This window comes from Halyomorpha halys, unplaced genomic scaffold, assembly GCF_000696795.3.
Source record: "Halyomorpha halys isolate HHAL.00 unplaced genomic scaffold, Hhal_1.1 Scaffold2209.1, whole genome shotgun sequence".
In the NCBI taxonomy this organism is placed as follows: Eukaryota; Metazoa; Arthropoda; class Insecta; order Hemiptera; family Pentatomidae; genus Halyomorpha; species Halyomorpha halys.
In genome coordinates, this window is record NW_027114435.1 from 1 (window position 1) to 25,411 (window position 25,411).

General features: G+C 30.0%; 1 protein-coding gene across 1 annotated transcript; it reads left to right on the plus strand.

Moving 5' to 3' along the window:
• Nucleotides 1-21,546: 21,546 nt before the first annotated feature.
• LOC106691289 (protein lin-28 homolog) lies at nt 21,547-25,405 on the plus strand (the record flags this gene model as incomplete). The annotated part of the gene is made up of 3 exons (XM_014437014.3): nt 21,547-21,702; nt 23,387-23,559; nt 23,805-25,405. Coding segments are annotated over 3 exons (567 nt in total), but the record flags the coding sequence as incomplete, so codon positions are not given.
• Nucleotides 25,406-25,411: the final 6 nt, after the last annotated feature.

The following is a 25,411-nucleotide window of genomic DNA, read 5'->3' on the forward strand; positions in this document are numbered from 1 at the left end:
TTGGAAAATGTATTCTAATTTAAATGATGTTCTCTCAGGTTTTCTAGTGTTGTTGGTAGTTTTAAAGATATAGAGCTCCGAGTGAAAAATTAATTTTTTATAACGTTTTGAAACTGCCTCCATTTCTTATTCCCCCTATCTATACTTAGGAGAATCATCAATTTAGACGAATAATAATAGAAGGTTTTCATTAAAGTAATAAAAAATTGGGGTGAAATAAATGACTTTTTTCTCCTCTTGGGCTCTTATACTATGATGGTCCCAGGGATGGGTGTATTATAGTTAAGAAAAAATCATTTTTAAATATTGATATAAATGGGCATATAGCATGACAAATAGCAAAACATGAATAGTACTTGATGTGCTGAAGAGCAGTCGTTAATGTAATCTGAATTTACTAGTTTATCTTCCAATATAATATTTTATTGTATATAAGAAATTCCAAAGCTCTTTACTGTTTATCATATTTTAAAATAATCGATAGATCTTCCTTAATCCACCAATATTATGGTGTCATAAAGTATTCCATTCAGACTTCCTGACAATGGGAGTGAATTAATTTATCTTGAGATAGAAAATGTCTTTCAAACAAAATATTTCAGTAATTACTAGCTGAAATTCTGTTGTTTGATGTACAAATGTATTTGTATAATTATTCAGTCCCAATAACCGTAAATCCACTAAATTGATAATTGTTACAGTTCCAGTAGCTACGAACCAAAACAAGAGGAAGAGGGTACAGTGTCAAATAAACTTCACCCCCTTTTGCTAATAAATTTTGCTATGCCTTGTCAAATCTAATGCAATTAGGGAAAAAAATAAATAAATAAAAACAGCAACTTCTCTGACATAGCTTACTTAAAAAACATTTCCATCTTATTTAAGTTATATTATGTATTATTAATATTACGAAATTATGTAAAATAATGTACTGCCCATTTATATCAATATTTAAAAATGATTTTTTCTTAACTATAATACACCCATCCCTGGGACCATCATAGTATAAGAGCCCAAGAGGAGAAAAAAGTCATTTATTTCACCCCAATTTTTTATTACTTTAATGAAAACCTTCTATTATTATTCGTCTAAATTGATGATTCTCCTAAGTATAGATAGGGGGAATAAGAAATGGAGGCAGTTTCAAAACGTTATAAAAAATTAATTTTTCACTCGGAGCTCTATATCTTTAAAACTACCAACAACACTAGAAAACCTGAGAGAACATCATTTAAATTAGAATACATTTTCCAACAATTCATAAAAAATGCACAGAAAACTCAGACGCTAGTGACTTTATTTTGAGAAATCTATATACAGATGTCTATTAGCACTCAAATTAAAGCTATTTTAATGGACTATGAAGTAGATTTTAACGTCTATCTTGGAAGGATTAGTAGTTTTATGATTTTTAGTAAAAAAAAAAGTGATTTATATGTGTTAGTACAAAGTTTCATGAGCAAAATTTATATTCATACGCGACTATCATAACAACTACTATCTCTACGAAGATACGTGTCATAAACTTCTTTCTAGTAAGTTAAATTACCTTTAATTTGAGTGCTGGCAGAAATCAACATTTGTGAATTTATTTTGTTGAATATTATGAACACTACTACTCCTGTAAAGATAAAGGACTGAAACTACTTTATAGTACATCAAACTAGCTTTAATTCGAGTGCTAATAGGCAAATAGTTTTTGAAATATAGGTTTATCAATATAAATTCACTAACTTCTGATTTCTCAATACATTTTGTTATTAAATGTTGCTTTTTAAAAAGCTTTATCTGGGGAACTATTGAACATAACAGCTCTATTAGGGATCATATTTTATTGAATGTACTCAACTTTAAATTATGTTTTTTAGTGTTGTTGGTAGTTTAAAAAAATAGAGGTCCGAATGAAAAATTATTATTTTTTTATTTTTATGAATAGCCGCCATTTTTTATTCTCCTTACCTATACTTAATAATATAAATTAATCAAAAATTGGGCTTTTTTCCCCCCAGCTTCTGTACTACCATAGGAGATAATGATCTAGTGTTTATCTTTGGGGTGAGCAATGAATGTAGTTATTACGTTCATTCATTATTTAAAAAAATTAAAAGTTCTAGGTTTGAAATGTTATTTGAATTTTTTGGCTTTATTAACTAATTCACGTATTTTTCAAAGCTTTTTAGAAAATATTTTCACTTTATACAGTTTTTAGTTATATTTTCACTGTGTAGTATATATATTTTTTTGTATAGTTAATATTAACTGTTTCAGCCTAATATTCACCATGAGTCATTATTAAATATCATGCAATAATATTTTCCCAAAAAAATATGTGCGTGGTGATGTATATTGTATAAATCTGATTTAGTTGAGGGAGGGAAGAGCATCGATTGCTAAGACAAAAGGCCCGGCAGTAATGGCGGATTAACAGGAAGCAGGAGCAGGTGGATTCGCGACTCAAGGAGGGGGGGTGAGGCGGTGGGGTTGCGAAAAAAAAATGGCGACCCCGCCCATCTCCTTTCCCCGCCTCATTAACTCCTGTAATTATTTCCCAGTCCCGTATTAATTAATTTTTATTAGTGATCGAGAATTTATTCACTAATGGTCGTAATAAATATCGATTTGTTTAAATATATTTCATGTTCAAACAAGATTTTGAAGTTGTGTAAATGCAAAATGTACGAGGTGGAGGTAGTGGGGGGAACTCTCCGCAGTACGGGGCCCCTTTATTGTTTCACCGCCCTTGGTATTGTGCCCTATGCTTGGCTAGTACTGAGGGAAAAGGGGTTGCAACTCTCCTATTATTTCTGCTATTTTAAAATGGTGCCTCCAACAAAAGTGTATTAATGATGCAAATACTACATTTTTAAAAATTATAAACTGTTGAATTTTTAATATGTCCTACTTCAATTAAATCAACTGGTTAATTTGTATCACTTAAGTGTATTTGTATTTTTTTTTAGGTTTAGTTGAATATATTTAAATTTATGAAAGCTTTCCACTATTTTTATGCTATTATATTCAGTAATATATTATATTCTTATATTATTTTTCCATAAATTTTTAATTTTTCAAACTACCGCTGCTTTAATATTTGTCTTCATTCTTTTAATTTTACTCTTTTGTATCCGTTTATGAACTAGCTTAGTTATGATTATCGTTGGTTTGCAAGTGAAATACACCAAACTAATACAAGCAGCTGCCTCATCCCCTCTTGAAGTGAAAAAAATCATTAATTTATTCAAAAATATTTATTTTTTTTCTTGCCAATAGTAATTGTAATAATTAATAAATCACAACCTGATTGACTATGGCTTGCCTTCCGGTGTTCGACTATGCCTTGCCCTCCCCCTCCCCCCTTCGTGATCGAATACAGCTTGCCTCACCTAATCGACTATGCCTTGCCCCCCCCTGATTGAGTATGCCCCCTCCTAGTTTGATCCTGGGTACGCCCTTGAGAAAAGTTGAAAATTGAAGTTTTGAGATATTTGATGATAGATTTATTTTATTTCTTTCATTTTATAGAAATAGTAATTTTACTTTTATAAGCAGATTTTTATGATAATAAACAAATCTTTGGAATTTAATTTTTTTTTAATTTTAGACTAGAAAAACCAAACTCAAAACCAGAAAATATTGACTTAATTTATTTCACTGGTAAGTCGAAGTTAGGTTCTGTTTCGTGACCGACCGAAGTTTCGGCCTCTGCTATAAATCGGACAAAACTTCGGCTCAGCTGAAACAAGTACATGTGATTTGTCCTATTACGAACCACTTCACTCGGATATGTTCGGGGTCGAATGATTTCTTAGATTGGAACCGAGAATTCTACATAAAGATTTCACTGTAGAAATCAATAAAAGGAAGGTTCTCTTTAGTAAAAGGACGTTCTTCACTGATGGCTGTAACATTGGAAATTCAAATCGAATTATTTTGTTTTGTGGATATTGCGATGGCTGAGATATCTGTTCTGAGGAGTCATGGTGGGAATGAAATGGTAACCAGAGATTATCCCTTCATCTAAAGATTGGATCATAATGATTGTCGGTTTAAGCAATATATAATATCAGTTTATAGCTGTTAAATGAAGGTGCTTCTAAAAATAATTAATCTTTTTATTTTCTTTGTTCTGCGCAATGACTGAAACATCCTAGGGTTCCTGTGTAAATGAGACCACAAGATCCACAGGTAAATGGGGCACAAAAAAGATATAACGAAGTACAATAGGCTGAGCTTGTAGTAATTGTACACATAGTTATAATTACCATTGTATAAACCTAAAACAAACTATGTTACCTTTGGAATGGTTAATATTAATACAATTATTAAGAATTAAATCAAATAAGAAATAACTGTTTATTTACTATGGTAAATTGTTTTAAGGAGCGAAATAATTATGCTAGCATTATAATTAAATGAAAATTGCGGTTTTTAAGGCCGTATTTTTGTTTGGAAATCTGATGGACATTGAATTATTTTCTCATTTATGTTTTTATGAAGATATTAAATAGAATTATTAAAATGATCGAATTACTGAATTTCTTTCTCATTTTTTGCTTGTGAACATTGCATTTTGTATACAATTCATTTGACATTATTGAAAGCTCAATTTAAGAGGCGTGAGTTCAACTTTCACGAAATGATTAATTTTAGTAATCGGTCAATTTTCCTGTAATGTAAAATTTTATTTAATGTAAATACGATATTTATTTGCAAGACAAATAAGAGTTTATTAATGTAATATTGGAGGACGAATTAATAGGAACACTGACAATTATCCCTATTATTTTTATACATTTATCGATTGGTACATATGTAAATAAATCTTTAACGTCAATACTAGCAATATTATGATCAAATACTACTTTTTTACCTCTAAGGCATTAATTACTTCATAATCATATTGTGCATTCAAACAAGCATGAGTTTTAAAAATTTTGTAAAATTTTTAGTTGTACCACTTATATTATTATTGTTAATAATATTTTCAATAACAATAATTATTATGTTGTTAATAATTGGTCTCAAGCCTTTACCCAGTTTAATTAAACCCTGTACTCCAACATTCGTATATTTGTTGCCACTTAAAAATTAACATTATTTGATTGAATTTATAGCTGTATTTAACGATTTGATTTTTGGAATGATTTAAATTATTATGTTTATGAAAATGATGTGGAATAATTTTAAGATTTTTTATAATTTTAAGTTGATTTAAGATATAAAATTGAAAATGGACGGTAATCCGAAACGTCATCACATTGATAAATAAATGAGTTTTAAGAGTAGTTTAATTTTCCGGAAATTGTTATATAGAAAAGCATAACTCTTAATAAATGGATTCACCCTTAATTTTAATGTTTTTTCACTTAACTACGATTTTACATGAATTTCAAATTCGAAAATATTTTGTCATATTGGTCCTTACAACATATCAAAAAATTATTACGACTATGCTCCTTTTTTGGATCAAGTAACTTGCCTATAGTTCCTTTTAGTATGAATGTTTAATGAGGTGGTGAAAGGAGCGGTTTTTCCAAATAGTCATACCAATCGTTCCTGGAACTAGTTTTGTGAATAAAAATGAGTATTGATTGTTTTTTATTGTTCAGCCTTTTGTTTTGTTGTCTTACGTCTTCATTATTGGCTGTTTCTTAGAAATTAGTTAATGTTGTCAGGAATATAATGGATTTCTATTTGATTTATTATAGTTTTCTAGTTAATTCGATATTCTTCTTACTACTTTGTCAAGTGTTTTCTGGTATGGTATATGAAAGAAAATGCATAGCTGTACTTAACATATTACACTTAAAATGGAAACAAAACGACTAACGAATGAGTTAGTAATTTTTTTAAATTTTAATACACGGTACCTACAATGTACACTCACTCGAATTTGTTTTCATCAAGGAGAACCATCTGTAGTGATATATGATCGTGAGTTTTATGCAACATGTCAAACGTATTAATTTGTGGTCATCTATTATTTTGATTTAGTTACTATATGAAGCATTTAAATCTCATTTGATCCAAAGGGATGGTACCCAAACATAATTGTATGTGAATATATAATATCAGATATTTTTTAAACCTCCAAATAAGTTTTCAATACAGTGCAAAACTATTATTTTCGGGGAGCATATAAGTTTCTCAACAAAGAAATCAATCTTACAAACGCGATGGATATGCTATTCACGATTCGAAAGTTTCAACTTCAATTGAAGAAAAAAAAACGGGCATTTGCTTTGTTAGGTTCAATAAACTATCATTTCCATTGTTTGAGCTTTAAGATAACAAAACGTTTAAAGAATAAAACAGTAATTTTTTCAGTAATACTCCTTCGAATTTCGAATAACGACAATCATGAAAATTCCTTGGTTGTCTGGTTCATTTCTTAATCTGATTTAATTCAATTTCGAGATGGAAATATGCCAATATTTCATATCCAACATTGACTGCCAAGTCAATGTGTCAGACAGGGTCCGACATATTTCCCTTTTCGGAACCTTAAGTATTCTGGGATACTTTGTAGGTAATATTGAGCTCCAATTGGCTGGTTTATCCCCTGGCTATTGCAGGTTAATCAGTGTCCTTTAGTATGCAGTCGACCCAGAATGTTTATTAATGCGTGGTTCTTTGAACTTTATTGCATAATGTAAAGATTTGAACCTGATTTGTTTAGCATAGTAGGTGGATAAGCAATATGTATAATTAGTATTGGAAATAGGAACTGATGTAGAAATGGTTTTTGTGTTAAACAATGTCCTCAATTACAATTGTTTTGTAATTAGATTGTAAAATAAATTTCGAATTGTTCCTCGTCTCTTGACATTATATATAGAGAAATCGTACACATAGTATAATAAATATTAAGTTTTGAACTGTAGTCTTCCAAATTCGCTTCCTTCTTTAAATAAAGAATTACGATTACGTCTCATGACTTGGCGGAAGATGTTGAGAACGGTCTATGCTCAACTACTGTTCTCCCGTCTTTATGAATACAACGCGTGCAATATTTATAAGATCGAGGAACAGATGTACAAATTGTTTTTGTGTCAAACATTGTTGTGCTTTATTGACTTAATTTATTAATTCAACCAGCAAATGCTAAGTTAGATTATAAAATAAATTGAACTGTATCTCGTTTCTTGACATCATATGTATTGCAATTAAGGAATAGTGTTCATAGTAAGTCAACAAAATAAAAATAAAGAACACTACTTTGCAGCCTAAAGTTTGTTAATACTAAATAACTCTTTTATAAATATTAAGGTTGGATCTGTAAACTTGCAACCTCGGTTCCTTCTTTAAGTAAATCAAGTTAATTGCGTCTGTTGACTCAGCGGAAGTTGTTGAGAACTGTTTATGCTGCAGTGCAGTTTCCCTCTTTTTATGGTTATTACACCTGTCCTCTGGCAGCTGTACTCGTTTCGAAACATCTAGCCTAGTTTTCACTAGCTGCCAACGAACTATTAGCTCAGAGATCTGAAAGATAAAACTGTTGTTTGGCCGATGCTATCGTGGAAGAATAGACGAAATTAGACTGGAGAAGATACGGTTGATCTAGCTGCTCCGATAGCGAGGACTATCAATCATTTGTAATATCAAAATCATGCTATTAGAGGATTACAATTCGATGGTAGTTTCGAGAAATGACTTCAGTCTAAGAGCTATCACCAAATCCACTCTGCATGATTTAAAAAACAAAATATTATTAAACTTAATTAAATTTTTATTATAAATACATTTAAGTCGGTTCTCTAACCATGTTGTTCTAAGGTTGGTAGGACTTGTAGAAATAGATACGTAATTTTCGGCATTGTTGAAAAGCGCTCAAAATCAATCGTTTTGATAATTATATAACGCCTGAAATCAATAATCTGAGCCGGGCTTGTTAAAGAAATTATATTTCTTTAGAAATAGATCGATCAAGAAGTTAAAACCACAATTCATGTTCCGAGATGTTTATTATTTTTACAACCCATAGTTAGTCAAGCTCAGGAAGTTGGCTTTAACCCGTTGACCCCGCTCATGTCAAACCATCATCATCAGATTAATTTAACTAACAAGTTGAAATTATAAATATATTCGAATGACTTGAGGCAAAAACGTAATAATTATTTTTTTGTTCAAAATGTCAAAATGCTTTGTTTCTCTCAAAGCTATTCTTTCTGTTATTTTATCTAACACTATAATTCCAAAATTTTTACGTATAACATAAAATTTGAACTTCTTTTTTTTTTGGTTTGCCTTACAAACCTTGTAGATCTTTGTTGATCGTAAATCGAACCGACCTTCTCCATGTTTGTTTTTTTTTTATCTAGAGGGGAGCAACCTATTTTAACTATGGCGGGAGTCAAGTTTTTCATTTTGTGGACCGCCATGGAGTGAAAAAAAGTTCTGCCTCAGACCTGTCTCGAACAGGCGCAGCCTGTAGTTCTCAGGTTGCTAAAACCTACTCCTCAACCACCTGAGCTACGGACGGGGCCCCTCCACGCCTGCGTGTCTTGAGCTACTGCTTTGCAGTTTGCAGCTCTTTGGCTTCTTTGTCGATTCTGTCTATTCATCAGGTTTCTGTCCTCCACCGTAGTATTCTTGCCAACTGTTGTGTCGAGACGTTCTGATGGATTACTTCCAGCCTCATTTCCCGCACATATTAACCTCCTTATCTTCATATCATGAGATATTGACAGCCTCTGCAAGCAGTTGGCTGTTAGTTCTTTTCCATGTGTTAAGGATCTTAGATCGCTCCAGTAATTGTCCGGAGGACTTTCCATTCAAACAAGATTTGTAATTTTTTTCTAAATTACTCTAATATTATATGTATATCATGGGGCTTCATATGCTTTCTCTGAGCCATTCATTTATAAATTTCCCTAAATTATGGGTTATATTTCTTTTTATTCATTTCAGCCTCCTATAGATATTTGGCGAGTATTTTGTAATTTTTATTATTAGAAACTTTGATTAATTTAAAGTTCAGAAAAGCATAATAAATGCTTTTATTACAGAACAAACCTCTATAAATAAAAGAAAATTAAATAATGTAAAATCTAAACTAAATTTAAAAAAAAAAAAAAGGTGATGAAATCGGATTTATAGCGAAATTTTGCATTAAAATGCCAAATTTGAAGCATTAAGCTATAAAAAGAAGCTTTACTTCGTGTAATAAAATGTGGATGGCACTTGAGGAGTTCTAATATTAAACTTGTATATAAACCAAAGTGGAAAAATAAAAATACATACAATCAAAACCATTACGTAAACATGGGTTGGTTGTACGAGTAATGAAGATAGCAGTGGATCGTTGGCCGAAGATTTTAAAATAAAGAATGAAAACGAAAAAATGTCTCTATTGTAATAATTGATCAGAAATTGGCCAAAACGCTATTGAAGATAAAGATATTCTTACTGAGGACGATATATCTTGAAAGGGAGTGAAAAGTAGTAGGTACCATATAAGTAGGAAATGGTGAAAATAGCTTACTTGTTTTAAAAGCTGTACAACATTTTAAATTGAGATGGTTCTTCTGATAAAAAATTTGTTGTAAAAGTAGATTAAAGCAACTATCTACGGAGGACAATAAAAGTCAGGATTCCAAAATGTTCTACACCCTATATAGTACCAGAGCCCAAAAGGAGAAAAAAGGTAGTTATTTAACTCCAATTTTGTATTACTTAATTGAAAACTATATACAATTACTAATCAAAATTGATTAGACTGCTAAGTATAGGTAAGGGGAATAAAAAATGGCGCCTGTTTCAAAACGTTAAAAATAATTAATTTTTTATTCGAAGCTCTATATCTTTACAACTACCAGCAATAGAAAATTTAATTTGCCAAATTAATAAAAAATTTAAATTTAAATTTTCATTTGCCAAATTTTTATTCATATGTGAATATAAAAACTACTACCCTACTTTCTGAAATAAAGTTTTTTATAAATCAGACTTATTGTCCGAACTACTAAAAATCAATTTATTTTAGCAAATATGAAAACTACTATTTCTACGAACGTAAAGGTCATAAACTACTTTATAGTACATTAATCTACTTTTAATTTTATTGCTAATAGGTATCTGTACGTCACATAGTTCCTGAGATAAAGATTGGCCAAAATAAATTAACTACTGATATTTCTGTACATTTTTATGAAATGTTGCTTTTTAGAAAGCTATATCTCGAGAACTGTTGTACGTAGGGCTAATGTTACAGCAAATTTACTCTTCTTTAAATAATTTTTTTTTTAGTTTTTCTATTGTTGTTGGTAGTTTTAAGATATAGGGCACCAAATAAAAAATTAATGGTTTTTTAAGATTTGGAACAGCCGCAATTTTTTATTCTTCCTACCTATACTTGGCAGACTCATCAGTTTTGACTAGTAATTATACATAGTTTTCATTAAAGTAATCAAAAATAGGGGTGTGATAACTGCCTTTTTTTCTTGCCGGCTCTTGTACTAGTATTATGCATAACCTATTTCGGCCATTTTCTGACTTACACTTTTTAAAAAATAAATTATGTTGTAAAAGTCATTAAATTAAAAAAAAATTGTTTGGTTTATGAGCAAAATCTGATTTTGATTACGTCAATACGTTTTTATTGAAATTGCATATAAATTGTTTGAATAAAACAAATGAAAAATTAGATAAAGTTAATTCTACATAGAAAGTAACAAATATATATTACATAAAAATCAAACTTATATAAGTGGAAATTTTACGAAGCTTATTATGAATTAAATGCTACTTACTGTTAATGTCGTATTGCCCATTGTAGTTTAAGGCCTTAAACAATGAAATTTAACTGACTGAACATGAAGCCCCAGCCATAACACTTTTATTATAATCTTTTGCCATGAAAAGTTAATCATTTTCAAGGCTTTTTCATTCGATTCTTATTTTCTTTCGATCTCTAAGCAATGGAATGCAAAGAAAACACTCTCAACTGTACAGAACACATTTTCTTAAAATTTTTAAGAAGTTATTGCTCTACGGAGGAAAATGGAATATTTAATACATATCTCTATGGAATAGTCAATTTTTCGCTACCATATTATATAAAAAAAAATGTTTTAGCCCGAAAAATCAACCCCGGGATTAAAATACACATATATACTAAATATAAAAAAATACGAAATATCTCAAGAAGATAGTCGACTGTATGAAGTAGATTGGAGGGAAATAGTGCTGCTGGCGGTCAATAAAGGTATCAAAATTGTCAAAGAAAACTATTTATTACCAATATTGGTTAACATAACAACTGTCAATTGATAGCAGAACTTCATTCTTATCAGTCCTGACGAAGCCCTGCAAAGTGGGGCAAAACGTAGGTTAACAATAAATAGTTTTCTTTTAGTATTTTGATACCTTTATTGACCGCCACCCGTACTACCTTCCTCCAAACGAAATACCTCTCTATCGATTTGACAATAATTATGATGGAGTATTGAAATGATTATTGACCTCTTTTTAACTTAATGTTATTTATTTTTTTTTTTTTCATTTTCTTGTGTTGTACAAAATGATAACTTGAAGATAGAACAATATTTTACCTTGGTTTTATTATTGTAATAGATTTTCATAAAAATAAATAAAAAAAAACACTAAACTTTTTTTAAAATTTATTTTGCTCTGAATGACTTTCGAGTCCCTTAATAAATAATGCACGTTTACTATTCTGGGAGAGTTAGACAATGTCTCACCAGAACACGTACTCCATCTTCGGGAAACTTATGGTTGAAACTTACCCTCTACTTCCTGACGGAGTGTTATACATCAATCCAGGAGATTCCCTGTACAACTTCTAGACGGGTTCAATGTCAACGCCCGCTGTAATTGTGTTACTCGAATTGTCTTCCTAAGAATCTCTTCAGAACAAGAAATGGAATTTGTAAATGTCTCTTGGCTAGCTACTGTTAAGAACTGAAAAGATATTTGGCCTTAGTGATGGATTGTAAGTCCAACTATGGGTTAAGGATTCGGCTTTGAAGGATTTAGTAACAATTATTACTTAAACTAAATTAAAAAAGATATTTTTACATATAAGATGCTGCTAATTTAAATTTTATTTCTTTGTTCTAATGAAAGCCAATATTGAACTGAAGATTGTTATATTATACCACCTTATTTACCATTTAGAGATTGCTTAATTGGGACCACTCAAAATGAAACTCCACATAGTAATCTAATATTAATAATAATAATTTGATTAACACCATAAGTAAAGGAGGGCATGAAGTTCTTTTTTTGTTATTATGAATAAATACTTAAATTGATGGTCTAATAATCAATAGGAAAGGTACATAAGACCAGGACCTATTCACATTTGAGTAATATATTGTGCTACAAACTACCATCTTTGTAAAGATATAGTTAAGAAGTAACCCTATGGCAGGCATTTTTATTACTTATATGAAATATATTGTAAAAGAAATTATTGTAATCGTGAAAAATTTCAAACTCCTGTTTTCAACTAAAATGCACGTTTTGAAGTTCTTTGATTCCAAATAACAGAGTCTTGCAAAATGGTCTGGGTTTGTGTCCGAGACCACCAGAACTTTCCCGATTGTATTGCATCGCACTAGATTATTTAGAAATTTTCTATTTGATAAATTCTTAACATTGCTTTCTTAAATTCAAAACAAGTAAATATTACTAAAGTTTGAATGAAGGGTGTGACAGTAACTGTATAGATTGATTTTTTCCATATATTTTTCGATTTACTCAAAAACGACTTTAATGATTTTTACTAAGCTCAGTAAATCAAAGTACAATTAATTGTTATTTAATATAATATAGATTAAATGCCGAATTTTAAAATACGTTTTGTTTTATATATTTAGGGAAAAAAAACAGTCCTCATTGTTGACAATAATAAAAAATGAATAAATACAAAAAATTAAAGAAATTTATAGATAACTAAAAGAGAAAAAAGGAAAAATATAACAGGGGCCCATCTGATTCGAACAAAAAAGTCTAGAACATCCGTTCTTTCCCGATTGCACTATGGCTTCGTTATCTTTTTGTTGAACTGTTGCATTCTTGGCAGGAAAAAAAATAATAATCGTTATTTCCTCCTCGGAATACCCTAAAATACAAATTTTTATAGCAATAGACAAATAATTAATGGTTGTTCATAATTTTTGCCTTCACTGGTCTTTAAATATTTTTTCGAAAATCACAAAAATGGCGAGGATTTCAACATGAGCCCACCAATCAACACAAAACGTGGACGTAATTAGATTAGTAAGTGAAAGTTGTGTGTTGCGCACACCGCACCATACTATTTATAAATTTTTTATTTGATACATTCTTAACATTGTTTTTCTAAATACAAAACAAGTAAATATTATCTTGTAGTATTATTGTTTTATAAGGTACATATAATAAACTCAATATCACCTATATGCAGATCTCCAAATTAATCTATCCTTTCACCCCTGCGAGATAATTGAGGTCATTCAAAAGATACAAGAAGACATTGGTAGCATTAACGCATGGGCGTTAAGCAATGATTTGAACATGAATGCTGAAAAAAACCAAGGCCATTCTTCTTGGTTCCAATCACCTCCTTCATTCCCTCCCTTACCATTCCCTACTCCTCCTTGACAACCAACCGATTGACTTCTGTCCTTCATTAAAAAACCTTAGAGTCACCTTCGACGACCAACACCTCTCCTGGAATAATCATATTTCCCAAATCGCTTTAAAATCCATAACTGAAAAATTGATCACACATTGTGTAAAATGCATAGAAAATGGGGATGAATAATTTGAATAAAAACATTGTGATTTCATAAAGTTGTTTTACTAAATAACTTTTTCTGTGATAACTGACATTTCATATTTGTTTTGATTCGATTAAACTAGAATATTCACCGACAAAGGGGCTATTATTTATGTTGAAAATAGACCGCATATGACTAGGTGACGTAGCTATGACCTCAGCTCTACAGCTAAGAGCACCTGGAGAAGCGGTACAGTCAACCAATTAGCCACACAGCTGCTCCCGGTTCCTGGAACCTGGATTTGTCCCTTCTCCAGGTACAGCTGACCATATGGAGGCCTCTATAATGACAGAGCGGCGGGTCTCAGCTGTTGTCAATCGTTATTTCCACTGAAGCAGTTCCCAATTGTGAACAGTAACGGTTGTGCATAATATATATCGTTTTTACTGGAGAAATCCTATTTAAAACTGCAAAAGTGTTAGGAAATCATAACTGATAGAGCCTCATATTTAACTTCTCTTCCGATCAACTTAATGTTAGACGATTATTTAAATATTGGTGGATGATGAATTCAGTATAAGGCACTCGAGCTATGTATTATTCCGGCTGTGGCTGAAAAATTTTCTGTTCAGCCATGGACCCTCATAGGGGAACTCAGACCCTTAAAAATGGTTAACAGATCCTTCATAGGTTTAGGAATAGCTAGGCTATTGATCCTGATTCTGACCAAATCATCTCTTAGTATATTCTTCAACAAACATTATCTTACCAAGTATTAAACTCCAAGATCTATTACTTCCAAGATCCAAGACTACTTTCTTTTTTATTTTTTTTTTTTTCAATTACAAAATATATATTTGAATAGTTTACATGAATGTAGTCCGATATCCATCCATATGTCAGCTATGAATATGTTTTATATCTCGGAAATTCTGTCTAATTTATTTGAAAAAAATTTTCAGTTGCAATCGGTTCGAATAAATCGAACCATTTATTTCGTTTAATGGCTGAGTAGGTTTCCTACAAGTTTTATTACATGCAATAATCATTGTTGTCTAGCCAGCGTTGTATTTATAAAATCAACCTAAAACAGTGATCTGTTCTGAGGTTCGTCGTGGAGTGCAAGCTATGATGAGAATCTTCTCGCCAGCTTCTGAGATTCCTTTAGTTCCACAGGATAGCTTCTTGTATTTTTACCGTATCCATTTGACCTTTTTTGTAACTGGGAGACGTGGTGTTGCACTCACTAAAACCATGGAGGAAAGGAATATCTCTAAGAAATGAAAGCTATTGTATTTTATACATACGAAAATAATGTACTGTTTCTATACTTCATAAGGTTAATATATTTATCTGATTGTGCCAAAGCTACTAATAGAACTAGAAAATCTACATTTCATTCACCACTAGAAGACATAAACTTAATTTGGTCCTTAATTAAAAAAAAATATAATGCGTGTGAAATTTTCAATTTTGACGAAAGTTTTTTGGTCAATACTCTTGGGTCAATACAAAAGAACTCTTCTACCTTTGGCAATGAGGAAGCAAACAAAAAAATTCAGTTGTTATATATTATAATAATTTTATTACTTTATTAAACATACAATATAATATCAGTGGCGCCAGGGAGAGGGGGGTAGAGATATTTTCGACTAAAATATACAGTAATTCTAAAGAACGTGTTGGCAAGAACTATCAGATTTATATTATATTTTGCAGGTCACAATTAAAAAGTTGAGTTGTACCCATTGCTGCCAACACCCGCATTCTCTAATATGTAGGGTAGGGTGATAAATAAATAATATTCAAATTAAAAAGTCATGTAATAAAATAGTTCAAATTTCAAGATATTATTTTTTATTGTGAAATTTTGGCGCCCCCAAAAAGTGCCGTCCGGGCATTATATATTTATAATCATTGGAAAAGAAAACTCTTCTCCGTTTTTAAACCGATGCAATTTACTTTGAACGCCCTTGATTGTTAAAAAAACATTTACATTTAGTCTTATGCAGATTTTCTTTTTCTCTGGACAATTTTTACTACAACCTATCCTCATAGCCAGTGTACCTCAGGGATGAAACCTCATACCATTATTTTCCTAGACATATCCTACAACGTTCCTTTTTTTTATTTAAGTGTTTCGACCACTAGGGCCATTTGCACTGGATTTACAAATTAGATAACAAGTGACATGTTCACAAAGTTACAATTACAACGTGAGAAAGTTACAAAATTACAATTACAATTTACATTTTATAAAGTTACAATTAGAATTGACGTAGTGAGTAAATTACTATATTAAATTATGCATCCTTTATATTTGCTGGAATTAGAGTTAGAATAGGTGTGATCATAAATATTAATTATTTTTAAAAAGTGAATAAGTTTTGATCTTGTTGTGGGGATTCCTGAGCAATACATTCAGTAAGAATGTGCCTAACGGTGACTACGTTCCTTAAACACTGACATATTGGCAGTAAAATATATGGGAAAAAGAGCTATCATTACTCAAATTCTTGACGAGTTTCAGTAAAATTAAAATATAACTTACTAGAGAGTTTGATCGGTTGCGAAACATGGAAAATTCTTTAGACCATGAGAAGTTCCAAACCAACCCATTTACTGTTACTTATTAATTTTAAAATTGTGGATTAGGATTTTTAATGAAAAAAATATAAATGGAATCATTTACTTTAGGAAAATATTGAAAATATGCATCACGTAACTCATATTATGTAATCCCAAAAGTATAAATAAATATGAAGTAAAAATAATTTGGAATGGTTTGGACGGGAGGAACGGTGGCAGTGTTATCTGTTAGGAACAGCACAACTTTTCCCCTCTCATCTCGTTCCTTATCGATTAGTGACTTAAAAATATTACCCTCCCTACTCTCCCCCCCCCTTCAATCGCTATCGATGTCTTGTTTTTGTTTATTTATTATATTCCTCATCCTTGTATAGTAATTGCTTTAAGGTGTGTTAAAGCAAGGCAGAACTGAAAATGTAGACCACAAATTATAAATATAATTATTAAAATCCAAGCAATTAAATAATAAAAAAATTTATATTCGTTCGACTTTTTTCAACATTTTTCCATGTGTACTTATCTCTTTTGTTCAAAGATTTTTCCTAGTAATTATTAAATTAATTATTGACTTTTTTATATAGGTAATTGTATTTCCTATTCTGTACGAATGGATACAATTTTATAAAATAATTTTATAGTTTTGAGAAGGTCAATTATGAAATGTTCTTTATTGGTAATGAAGGTTTTGTGAAAGGACGAACATTTCCCCTAGGGTTTTATCCAGATCGCTTTTTGTGGATACTTTGTATTTGCTTGAAGACCGAATAGAGTTCTGAGATCGGCGATTGAGAAAATATATCTACATACAACGTGTGGATATTTTTGTTTGTCACGTCGTGTTGTGGAAAAGTATTTCGGTCATCAGCCGAATTTAGCGTAACACATGTTCGTTTATTTCTCAAAGCGCACTATCTACATAACTACGCCAGCCTGATAATATCCTTTATCTGTTAACATTTTATATCCCTTCATGTAAGCTCTTTCTTTTCAATGTCATGGTATTCTCTTCTTCTTTTGAATCGTTCAGAAAAGATAAAAACCCTCCTTACATGGCCTGTAAGTTTTACGGCGTCCTGTGTGAATGTCGTTGAATGAATTGTGTGAATGAAGATCGTTTCGGCAAGAAAAAACATATTTATCGTGTATTGTATTGGGTACAAATACAAACATCATGAAAGAAAAAGGTTCAAATTTTTACAAGATATTATTTATTGTGAAATTTGTCTTCCACCTAAAAGTGCCGCTCGGGATAGGCCAACTCCCCTTCCCTACTCTAGGGGTATTCATGATATTGTGTTAAATGTAAAATATTTCACCATGTTAAATGTTATAAGTATAGCATTGTGATCAGCCCTGTTTAAAGTCATGTTAAATGGTAAATGTATAAGAGCTCCTTGCGGATTTTCTGAGCAACTTATTTAGTAACCTTTCCTTCCAAAACTTCATGTTATTGTTTACTTCTAAGTTTTCATTACAGTAATTTATTACAACATACAGAAGCAGAAGTGTAAAAGTTTGGCTACTGATTGTCTTTTTTAAAAAGTCCAAAACACAAGACATAAGAAAAAAAAACCACAAACTACGAGTAAGTAACCTAACACGACAACAAATAAAACGGTGAGAAGCACAGGTGGTCTGTTTCGTGACGTCATTATCCATTTAACAGACTCTCAGCCTTGTTATATCGTTTTAACATGCTAAAAGAAGGAAATATTTCTCCTTTTATCATACATTTCTCCATTTAACACGCTATAACATGTTAAACTAAAGATCATGAATACCCCTTATGCTACACCACTGATGTACTTACTGCCTATTAAAGAATATTTGTTATGTAGGAAACGCACAGATACCGTGCCATGCAATGTTGCATAATCTAGAACCACATTAATGGCGCTGTAAATATGGAAAGAGTCGCGAAAGAACTGGTAGTGTGTTAGTATGAAGTGTTGCCTGCAATGTTTGACAGCTAAAGCTTTGTTGCCTTCTTCAAATTTTGAATAATAAAGCACCCCTGGAGGAGCCACAGTGTACGAGATTATTATCAGGCACTAAACTTTCTTTTTCACTCTTCGTCACTGTCACTTCTCTTAAACTATTTTTTTTTTAGAATTTTACAGGTTGGGGCTTCATATCTGTAAGCAATCATTTATTTATATGCCCTTATAAAAAAAAGGTCATACATGGTTTTTTTTACATCAACATGGTAAATTAACATTGAAGTTTCGATATGTCGAAACCCCTAATACATATTAATTATAATATTATAATTATAACGTTATAATAATATTAATAAATGTAAAACATAATTTAATAATAGATATCTAGATAATAGTGCTGAATGTTATATTTATAGCCATCGTGAACTTGAATATTTATAGGATGCCCTGTAGCAATGTCCAATAAAATCATCATCTGAAAGTAAATATATTGATAATATTTCCTATGATAAATTAGGACAATTATTATTAATTGGAAATAAACATAAATGTAATGATTTAATTTGATATTTGAGATTTATTTTTTAAATACAAAACACCCATATCTGTTTGTTTAAGAATAATTTTCCTTTACGTTTTAAGTATACTACTTTAATATTATTAATAATGATTGAACAAAGTCAATTTTACAGTTTATGAAAGGTTCGTTTGTTTATTTTTATATCGTCGGTCCAATGTATTATTTCTATGGCGTATCTAAAAATTTTGAGCCATTTTTGTTTAAATTATGATTAAAGATTTAAGGTAGGATCTAATTTCGAATATTATCTATATACCTGAATTGATCATTTTGCATTTTTAATTAGTTATCACACATTTAGTTCGGTCTTGCGAATGCAATAGAAAATCATGTTAAAATGCAACAAAATCTAAGATAGCAGAATTTGAAGTAACTGAATCAACATAATGATAATAATTAATTAAAATATGCTTCTTTTCTTGTGTGCTGTTCTTCCAATGAACATATAATTCGATAAGCCCTTTATAGAAGTTTGGGATCAGAAAGAATTTTTTTTTTTTTTGGAGGGGGTATTTTTATGAATTTCATCAACAAATTGTTGAAATAACTGGTCTTGGAAAAAACTATTTTTTAATAAATTTTAGGAAAATAGTCCAGGTGGTGGTCAATAAAGCTTTCAAAATAGTAACAAAAACTATTTATTGTTAACCAACGTTTTGCCCCACTTTGCAGGGCTTCGTCAGGGCTGATAAGAATATTGTTCGTTACCAATATTTTTTAATAAGCTTTAATTTTAAGCCTGAAATGTTTTATAGGTTAATCCCTAAACCACAAATCATGTTTGGAGGATCGGTCCGTACTAACAAAAAAAACAAGTTCCTCTTCTTTACAGTCACGAACCATATATTCGTGTTTAATTGACTAGTTCCCAAAATATACGCTTCGGAATTTATGTCCACCCTGCCCTGTCTCTTTGTTTCATGTTCTCGTCCAACCTGACAAATTTCTTTAAACTTGTACCGCATCAATATATCCGCAGTTTTGAAATACGTAAATATGCAATAAATCATAATGCTTATACTTAGATTTTATAATGAATTATTCTCCGTTATCACTTTAGCCAAATGAACTAAAACAAAAACCATAAAAGTAAATAAGAAAATTATATGGTTGTAAGTGTAAAATGTGTTTCACTATTTGTATAATAGCTTCTACATAAATCACGAGTTTCCGAGTACAATATTTGAAATTCAAATAGTTCTTCTTTACAAGGATTTTGGTATTCATTGCTATACAGCCTCATAAAAAACACCTTTTCTGTCCCTTTAATACGGATGCTTACCATTCATCCTCACACACCATAACACAATAGGAATTCGTAGATTATACAGCGTGGTAAGATCGTGCATCTGTTTCTACTCTAGCGACCAAACAGCTTGAAGTATACGCCTTAAATTCGGCCATTATATATATATAATGTCTGGTCAGTATTAATATTGACCACATAAAATAGAAATATTTGGTAAATTTTATGTTGTACAACGTATCTTGTTAATACTGTCCAATTATTATGCCTAATGGTGGTACTGAGCAAAGTGATAATAATCTCAAACTAGACCACAAATATCGTTCGGCTAGGTTCGGTTTAACTCGGGCAAGTTCGAGAGATCATCATGTATGATCCTAAAATAAATATAAATGTATAAATAAATATATTCTGAAATGTACGTAATGTATAATAACACTATCTTTTTTATCTTGGCTTAATTAATTTTTCCAATTCGCCTTTAGAAATAGAGTCATAGTTAAGTAATCGTTGATAATCTTTAGTTAATTTTCCAGTTATATTTTCTTTGCACTCTTCCATTTTTTGATTCATTAAAAAATAAATACCGTTAGGTATGACTCGAAATCACTTGAATTAACTGTAAATTCAACAAAGACTTTATATTAAAGGTTTAGGACATTATAGTATTCACTAATGGAAGGTTTTTATTGTTAATGTATTAGTTTTTTTTATAGGTTTTATATTTATACACTCGCCGTTTCGATGTGATAGTGGAATATCATAATAATTACGGAAGTTTCTATGTAATTTAATGTCAAATGATAATCGCCAAAAAAAATATGTTAATTAAATCACAACGAAACTGTAAAGAAAATATAGCAAAATATTAGCTGTTATTTTATGAACTGTAAACCTTTATTTACTTTATTGTTTTTAAACATTACAATACACAAAACAGACGTTGCTAGCATTTTGTCAACGAATGATAACATCTTACACCTCAAAACTTCTAATTTTTTTGTTAAATTGGTGATTTACGTCAAACGTAAGGTCAAAGGGATTAAGGAAATCAATTGTTGATTTATTTAGATTTTGTTGTATTATCAAAAAATTGAGTTTGCAAATATACGAGCGCGAACCTACCTCGATCTTTATGAGCCCTTTAATATTATGTAAAAAAAGACCAAAGCTCATTTATTTTGTTTTTAAAAACCTTTTTTCACATCCTAAACGTGAAAAAATTCCTTCCGCGCGTTTATGCACTTTTACTACATATCGATTATTACATTTTGTATGAAACATATAAAATTGGTACTTACTATTTTCTTTTTCTTTCGTCGTTAATCCCAATGAAATTTAAAAAAAAAAAGTTTTATTTAATAAATAAGTTCATAAACCTGATTGATTCTATTTCCAATATATGATTAAGTTTTTATTTGTGATAATTTTAAATGAAATTATAACTATACTAATTTTGTGATTTTTGTTGCAGGCTCACCTGGTGGGACGAGCGGGAGCGTCGGGGACGAAGGAGTCGGAGCAGAGAAGCGCCGTGGGCGTTGCAAGTGGTTCAATGTAGCCAAGGGTTGGGGCTTCATCACTCCAGACGATGGCGGCCAGGATATATTCGTCCACCAGGTAAACAGTAACACTGTGATATTATTCATGAACCAACTTGAGTACAATATTTAAAAAATATTGTAATCTTAATTAAAAAATAGATAACTTCTAGAATAAGAGCGTTACAATTTGGAAAACAGGAAGTAAGTAAAAAGTGCAACAGACTTTAATCAAATTCTTACTTGTGAGTCATTATCACAGAATGTTTTGAGTCTAATCAATATCTACTCTAATCAAAGTAAATAAATATTACTTATATATTAATATCTTACAGTTCAAAAAATAAGTATCATTTCCTAAAAATTATGATATAATTTTTAAAAAATGATATAATTTTTAAAAAAAATTAGTGTTTTGTCTTAAAAATTATAATATAATTGAAATTTAATTACACAATAAAGATTTATATAAAAAAATTTCTTTAATATCTTACAGTTCAAAAAAATATAATATCTTGAAAAGTATAATAATAAAAGTATAATTGAAATCAAATCCCTAGCCATACAATAAATACTTTATTTATGAACAAAATAAATACATAAGAAAGAATTAATTTGTTCCACTATCTAATTTTCACACCTTTATAATTTTTTTAAATCTCTTATAGTGCCTCAATGTCAAAAACGTTCTAAAAGAAAAAAACATATGGATCTTAATCTTTGTATTTTTAATTTTAGTCTTTTAAGGCAATGCATATGGTTTAAAAAGAAAAAGAAAGAAGGTACAACAGAGGCATGCCTCTGCCCTTTATTTATTTGAATATCTAATATTTTTTGAAAATAAATATAAACTAGTTTTTATAAAACGTTTGATAAACATTAATCTATTAAAAAATACATCGTAACATAATTTATTTTTGAAAAAATTGAGAACAAGCTCTAAAACATAGGCTCCAAAATTCTTTTTTTTTTTTTTTAGAAACTTGATATAATTCGTGATTTTAATGTATGTTTGTCTGTTTGTGGTTACAGAAGTTGTAAGATTGATTTTATAGTTTTTTTTTTGTTGTTTTTAAAGAAATATAATAGTTTGGTAAGAAACAATAGTTAAGGGTTCATACCCCATAAATTAATCATTTAATTTATGGTGTTAGCATGACATTGAAGTAAGTCAAATTAAGTTTTATGGAAAATATTGTTTCAGAAACTCCTGGCGCCCCCTGAGAATAGTCAAGCATGTTATATTTCTTTTTTTATAAACAGATTTATCTTCACTTTTGAAAGTCAAGTATTGGGATACTAGCATGTTATGGCATATGTTCAAATATTTAGACAATATAAAAGCATATTGCAGTTTTGCTTGAATAGTAAAAAAGTATTTTACTTTGTATTTGACGTATTCAATGGATTTGACAGTAGACTGAGGTTATTTTTTGCCCACCCTACTAACTTTATGAATTTCAATAAAGAGACAAAGTTGTAGAGAAACAAACTACTGTCTAAATATCTTTAGAGCATTTAGATTTCAAAATTGAACCAAAACTTATATTTATTTTTTTATCAGTTATACCACTATTGGAGCAGCACAGCGATTTTGAGTGTATGAGATGGGGATAGGAATCACAGATGATTCATTAAATTAATTAAATAAAAAAAAGATAGTAATTTCAATAAGAAATTGGATTAAAATAAGTTGTACTACCATGTTAATATATTTTTACGTTTAGTGTTCATCAAGTTATCTAATTAAAATTTTTTTTTAGAGTGTTATTCAGATGACTGGATTCCGTTCATTAGGAGATGATGAAGAAGTTGAGTTTGAGTGCAAAACATCTGAAAAAGGTCTCGAAGCAACTTTAGTTACAGGACCTGAAGGGAGTGATTGTGCTGGCTCTCATAGAAGACCTCAAGCCCGTAAAAGATTCAGAAAAATAAGGTAGAACTACTTTAATTTACTCATGATAATTACTGATATATATAATAATGTTTATGAAAAATTTACTTGAAAAACATAATTGGAACCATTTTACCATTTTCTTTACAATTACTGTATAATCTGCTAAATAATTTACTTATTGCTTTACATTGTCCATTTCTGGTTGATTATTTTCCTTCATCTTTGCCAAGGATTTATAGTATATAAATTAAAATTAGCAAACTAATCGTTATGAAATTTTTCAGATGTTACAACTGCGGTGAATTTGCTAATCACATTGCTGCAAAATGCTCACTTGGACCACAACCAAAGCGTTGTCATTCTTGTAAGTCTGAAGATCACCTGATAGCTGACTGTCCAACAAGGAAACCAAGACCAACTGGAGGTCCAGGAGAAGAAGCAACAATCGGAGCTACAAGTACAGAAACCATTATTTCTGGAGTAGCTTCTATGTCACTCAATAATGGCCAGGGAGAAAACTAATCTCCTTTTTTATATATCTCACCCTTATTGAACTGGAACTTTAGTTTCTGTCTTCCATTATTCATCTTAATAAAGCAAATCGGCCATTGCTTGTCATTGTTTTTACTTTCAAATCTCATGAGAATAGCAGAAGAGTAAAGTGAAATGATATTTTTTATGGAAATAAATTTATGTAGTAATGATAATAATAATTAGGAAAATTTTTAGTAAAAATATTGCCTGCTAAACTTATTTTGGAAGTAAAAACAGTTAAATGAGTTTTTGTATTATTTTACTTTTACAATTTATTAGGAAATCTATAACTCTAATCCAATTCAAATTTATTCAGTTTTAACGAATTTGAATATGAAATTCATTTATTTGATATAATTTAGGACCATTTGTAACTATCGTACAAAATAATACTGTAAAGAAGTTAGCACAATTTTAATCGTCCCAATTACATGATTATGAAACTTAGAACTATGTGCTTAGCATATAGTATGAATCAATAGAAATGTTGGGAATACATTTTCCAATATATCTTTTATAACAATTGTTTACCTCACTTTTAGGAAAATTATCTTTCCAAGTGCCTAACTATTTTAAGTAAGAACTTTTATAAGACTGAATTTCAATAAGCCAATTAAAACATAAATAAATGAACTGTAATCATTAAGGAGTTATATTATAAGTTATAGATCTTATCATAAGTTTAGAATATTATATAAACTTTTGGAGTATTATTTTAAATATATCATTCAGGAGTCTTAATTACATTTTGGAGTTTAAACTACATCAAAACTACATTCTATCGGAGTTTTTATTTGTTGGTGCAATTATAACACTGGGGTATTACAACTGATTTTGGAGTTATTACAGCCTCGAATTTTTCGAGATATGTATTCCTAAGTCCGAATTAAAAAAAAACAAGAGCTGTGAGTCATTAAAGCTTATAAAATTTTAAACTCCTTTAATTATTTTATAAAATTATATTGTGTCACAGTAATTATTCTTAAACTGTGACAAAAAACTCAAAGGTGTGTATTTTTATTTTTCTATTGTTTTGCTTATTTAATTTGTAGAAGAAAAAAAATATTTTTAAAACAAATAGGTAACTTTACCAGTTATTAGATGAATTAACTACTCCAAACTCCTGTCTGATGTACTTAATTTATTTCATATGTATGTAGTGCTCTCCAAAACTATGTAGAATTGTTGGGGAGCATAAGTGGAAAATAATTATTGTTAGTTTATTTTGAATAAATATCATGTTTCTGTGTAGTAAAATTGTAAACAAAATCTATGAATTGTAAGCTTTTAGTTCTTGAGTGTGAAAACTTACTATATTATTTCTTAACAAAATTCTGATTTATTTTTAAGTGAATAT